This window comes from Leuciscus leuciscus, assembly GCF_965113295.1.
Source record: "Leuciscus leuciscus genome assembly, chromosome: 18".
In the NCBI taxonomy this organism is placed as follows: Eukaryota; Metazoa; Chordata; class Actinopteri; order Cypriniformes; family Leuciscidae; genus Leuciscus; species Leuciscus leuciscus.
This window is the reverse complement of record NC_138742.1, coordinates 18471998-18477690: the sequence shown is the minus strand read 5'-3', so window position 1 is coordinate 18477690 and position 5693 is coordinate 18471998. Positions and strand designations below refer to the sequence as shown.

Genomic DNA, 5693 nt, shown 5'->3' with positions numbered 1-5693 from the left:
TTTTGTAACTGTGTGTGCCCAGTAAAGGGTTAATTACTATCAAATGCTGTGTATTTAATTAATATTTGTAACATTTTGCTAACAACTTCGTACAGTATTGATTTCTTAAAAACTCTCAAGACGGTATCAATTCCCAATGTAAAGTGTATCCAACATCCAACTTTACTGCAAATTAAAGCTTTAAACCTTTATGCCTAAATGAATTGTATTGTGAATTGTATTACACGAGATATTGTACAACTGTACAAGATCATTGTTCGACGCTTTTCACTCACGCTATTTGTGTTATTTGCCCCGGAACCAAAGAATGGTGGTAGGGATTTCCACGGACAGCGTATCTGATGTAAACATCCGGTGTTTATTTTGTCGGAGACGCCAACATGGCGAACCGGAGAGGCAATGCGAAGACCGGGGAGCAGTCTGACAAATATTCTGTTTTGCTGCCAACCTACAACGAGCGAGAAAACCTCCCATTGATTGTGTGGTTGTTGGTGAAGTACTTCGGCGAGAGGTAACATAAATTGTATTGTTGTAATCAGCAAGAACCGGAAAACAACCACTTGTCAGATTGTAGAAGTCCTACTGATGAGTTGTCACTGACATTACACAATAACATTATCACCTGATTAGAGAATCCCTGAGAAGAATAGATATTTCATTTGTTTTAAAAAGAGCGTTCTTATTCAAATGAACATGTTTTAATGCAGTGGCTTCAACTACGAGATTATAGTCATTGATGATGGTAGTCCAGACGGAACACTGCAGATCGCCGAGCAGCTCCAGAAGATATACGGCGCTGACAAGATTGTGAGTTGTGCATAATAATAATACACTCCACATGATTGACAGCTAGTCGAATGTTGAAAGAAATCATGAAAATATGGCATATTTCTTCGTTTTAGCTCCTGAGACCGCGAGCACAAAAACTGGGATTAGGTAAATTGGCTCATATGTCTTAATACTTCTTTTAGAGCTACATTTAGAGCTGACTTAAGTTTATGTCATTTCAGGAACGGCTTACATCCACGGCATTAAACATGCGTCAGGAAACTTCGTTATCATCATGGATGCAGATCTCTCACATCATGTAAGCACTCCTCGATACAGTTTTATACCTCCTAGAGTAAATCCTGGTTACCAGGATTCCTACCTCCATAATAAAGATCGAAATATTTGCAAACATTTGTGTTTTCCAGAAAAAAACTAGAAAAATATTAAAGGCATTATAGAACTTTTCATGACATAAATTTCCATTATGTCATGAAAAGTTCTATAATGCCTTTAATATTTTTCTAGTTATACTCTTAATTGGTGAAATATTTATCTTGGATATAGTACATGCTTACAAGCCTGAGCAATAGTGAGTAATATTTAATTTGTATAATACGTGTGTATATATGTGTATATGTATGTATATATATATATATATATATATATATAAATAATTATGACATAAAAAATATGTATTTATGAGATACTAAGTCATCATTATGAGATAAAAAGTCATTGTGAAGACAAATATAAGTTGTAATTATGATAAAATACTGTTTAATCGCATAACAAATTGATTTTGTTTTTGTCAATTATGATTTATCAAATCTTTTTTCTTCTTATGTAGCAGAAATGGGCTTCTTTAGAATCAAAGTGGTTCACAAAATGAGTCTGAATGGCTCCTTACCAGATCTGTTTGAATATGAATGAATTTTTAGAACCACTGAAAATGTCTTGAAAAATGTATTTGTCAAAAAGTTTTGGATTGCTTCAAGCATGTTTACTCATATTTTCATAAATTTAAATAAATCATTTGTTTCTGCTTCACTGAGTGAAATCTTCATGTACAATGAGTGTTTTTTATCTTCTTTCTCACAGCCAAAGTTTATCCCACAGTTCATTGAGTAAGTATTACCTCATGGTTCTGCTGTTAAAATACCTTTTTATCTGCTCATTGTAGTTTTGCTATAATAGCATTATAACATGCACATTTGTATAGCAGCCACTTACATGGATTTGTTCTTCGATCAGAAAACAGAAAGAGGGTGGATTTGACCTGGTGTCTGGCACAAGGTACAGAGGAGACGGTGGTGTGTATGGATGGGATCTGCGCCGGAAACTCATCAGGTATTTGGCTGGAAATTTCAGCTGAGTGAGGAAGTCAATTTTGTAATAATTGCCAAATATATTAGACATTTCTCATAATTTTGAAACTCTATCTATATAGTTTATTACTGCCACTTATACACATATTCTGCCACACATCAGTGTTCATGTTTAATGGATTTTATGGCACTAGATTGCTTAGTTTTGTTGTGGTGAATATTTTATTTTTTAGTCGTGGGGCAAACTTTATCTCACAAGTGCTGCTCAGACCAGGAGCATCTGATCTCACAGGGAGTTTTAGGTAAGTGCATGTTAATAAAAAAATTTTTTGTAAAAAACATCATGTTTTTTATATGACATGATTGTATTACGGCCTCCTATCATGTGTTTCAGGCTTTATAAGAAAGAGGTTCTTGAAAAACTAGTAGAGCAGTGTGTGTCAAAAGGCTATGTGTTCCAGATGGAGATGATTGTCCGTGCGAGACAACTGGGCTATACAATTGGGGAGGTCAGCTCACATCTCTCATCCTGCATTTCCTATAATGTTGTGGTTGTTAAAAAAAAAAAAAACCTGGTTTCACAGACAAGGCTTAAGCCTAGTCCCAGACTAAAATGCATGTTTGAGCTTTTTTAACTGAAAGCAACTTGTACTGAAATAACTTAAAATATGTCAGTGTCATTGTTTTGTCTCAAGAAGCACACCAGTAATGTTTTTTTTCTAAGGCACGTTTAAAAAGCTACTTAAATGCCCTAAATAAACTCAGGCTTAATCCGGGCTTAATCTAAGCCCTGTCTGTGAAACCGGACCAGAATGTTTTGAGATCATGCATTTACATAATAATAAGACTGTTATGACTGTGAACTATTACTTTTCATCTAATTTAAAGTATCAGAGTGCTTTGTTTTATGGGTCTCTGAAAGTGGTCTTGTCTGTCTATTACACAGGTTCCTATTTCATTTGTGGATCGTGTTTATGGGGAGTCCAAATTAGGTGGAAATGAAATCGTCTCCTTCCTGAAAGGACTGCTCACTCTTTTTGCCACTACATGACCTTTGACCTCATTTGGTTGTGTTTAGTGTTGTGATGTATGATCAGCACTGATCACTGTTGTGAATCTAGAATTCATGCTTTCCTAATAATTAGCTCGTTTTGATGAGTTATATATCGCATATCAGGCTACAGTAGCTTTTGGATTGCTTGGATTTGCCACCTTCCATTTTTCATTTAGTTTGGTTAATCATTAGACTATATTTTGAAATGTAAATTAAAATGTTCAAAAAAACAAAATTTTAATAAAAAGGACCAAACTGAAGAAGCTGGCTTTTTTCTGGAGTCGGACGTGCTGAGGCTTATTTTATATACACTGCATTTTCTTGGCTATACTCTTTAAAATGGTTCTTTATTGGCATTCTTCCACAAATAACGTTTTATTTTTTTATAAAACAAGGCTCCAGGCATGTGCTTGCATCCTTTTTTCCTGCCGCTGCTACTAAGGTCGCACTGGTGCGACCACGTTGCCCAACTAATAAAAGAGCTGCCGTTTCTGTTTCTGCATACGAGAAACATCAAACGGGAAACAAAAAGAAAGCAGAACAAAACTGCTACTCGTTGGAGCTGCACAGTGCAGACCGTCGGCTCGGAGCTGTAATAGACAACGCAGCACGAGCTCAGAACAGGCACATGACTAGTGGCTGGTCTGTGTGTGCAATTCTACAGACCTGGAAAACCTTCTTATATAAGTAGTAGGCTTTTTTTTTAGAAAGTAAAAATGTAAAGATAAAAAAGTAGTAGGGAAAATCAATACATTTATCATTTCCTGCCACTGTGAGAATAACATTTAATCAATAAAAAGTAACTGTAGTCTGATTATGAGTATTTTAAAATCTAATACCATCTAATTAAAAAATAATAATTTTGAATCTGATTACGTAATCCAGATTACAGATCCAGATCTGATAGTAACTGATTACATGCACGGACCATAACTGTAACCATGGTATTGTGGCAAATATAGGACCCTATTTTAACGATCTAAACACATGGTCTAAAGCACACGGCGCAAGTGCACAGACTTGCCGAATCCACTTTTGCTAGTTTAACGATGAGAAAAATGGTCAGCGCATGGTTTAAAAGGGTTGTCTCTATTCGCTTGATGGGTAATGGGTGTGTTTTGGGCGTAACGTGCAATAAACCAATCAGTCTCATCTCCCGTTCCCTTTAAAAGCCAGTTGCGGCTCGTGCCATGATGGATTCGCTATTTACATGGCGAATTTACAAGCAGAAAGACCGAACGTGTTTCCAGAGAGGGTTTCCACAAAGGTTAAAGGTTTTAAAGGTTAAAACCTTTATTTTTATCTACCACCATCTACCATCAGACCATTAGACCATCTACAGGACAAGCCGGATTCCACCATATCTTTATGTACGCAATATAATTTTTTTACATTGTAATCCTTTTATTTTTAATATTTGGCATGTTTGTGTGCTGCTGCGCGTCCCTGTGTGTTTAATAAGCAGTGTGTACGTGCGTTGTGGACCCGCCTATAGGCGCATATTACTAACGCGCTCTTTAAATAAAAAAAAATAATTGTGCCATTGACTTTAGAGGAGGTTTCAGTTGGTCAATGGCGCAGTCTATTTCAGTTGCCTCAAAAGCAACGCGCCAACAATGCGCCTGAACACACCTCGTTTTCAGACCAGCATGCCCATGGGCGCAAATGCATTTGCTTAAACAACGTGGCGCATGACGTGAAAATAATAACTGCGTCAGGCTGAAACTAGAAAAAAAACACTTTGTCGTGCCTGGTGCTGCATTGCGCCGGGTGTATGATAGGGCCCATAGTGTTTTTACATTATTCATTTCAGGGTTCATGCAACCTTTTGAGTGTGAAATTCAAGCACTTTTCAAGAACTTTCAAGTGCTTCACACAACTTTTTCCAGCACTTCAAAGCTTTAAATGTGAATAATTATGTTGCAGGTTGATTAAAGGTGTGCCTCTAAATTTTCCTAAAATTTTCAGTAAGGGGCCACAGTGCTCTTAGAAAAAAAAGTTAGTTTGGAGCCCTGTAAATTGTTCTTCACAGATTTTTATTTTATTTTAAGACCTGTTCACTAAAGGTTCTTTGGTGTACCCAAAATACTGCTTCTATTGCATTGCTCTGAAAATAGCCTTTTGGAACATTTATGTTTTTGTTTTTTTTAAAAGCCTGGGAAAACCCTTCAGAACGACTGTTGTACTTTTATGAGTGTCTATAAAGATGCATTTCCTGAAATAAACATTTAATGTTGCAAAATTATTTTGCTTATGCAATGTATTTGGACATATCATCTGGATGTATAATATTTGTACAATACTTTTAACTTACATGGCTTTCTAATCAAATTGGAAAATAAGGCTGTATTATGCACTGAATTTCACACACGAGTCAATGTCACAGTGTCAAAACCATAGGCTACATCCTATGATGAGATACTGCCATCAATCTAGTGTAAGTGTCTACACTATCATATGACCCATCCAAAAAGAATGATTTTCTCCCATCTGGGTTTAGAGTGTTCAGTCCCAAATGACACCCCAAACTTGTGTAATGTAAG

General features: G+C 36.2%; 1 protein-coding gene across 1 annotated transcript; it reads left to right on the top strand.

Moving 5' to 3' along the window:
- The first annotated feature begins 352 nt into the window (after positions 1 to 352).
- On the top strand, positions 353 to 3413 carry dpm1 (dolichyl-phosphate mannosyltransferase subunit 1, catalytic). The gene is made up of 9 exons (XM_082144572.1): positions 353 to 511; positions 708 to 807; positions 903 to 936; positions 1011 to 1087; positions 1870 to 1895; positions 2023 to 2118; positions 2330 to 2398; positions 2491 to 2605; positions 3043 to 3413. Exons 1-9 carry the CDS (start codon positions 381 to 383, stop codon positions 3145 to 3147), a joined length of 753 nt encoding a protein of 250 aa, XP_082000698.1. The 5' UTR covers positions 353 to 380; the 3' UTR covers positions 3148 to 3413.
- Positions 3414 to 5693: the final 2280 nt, after the last annotated feature.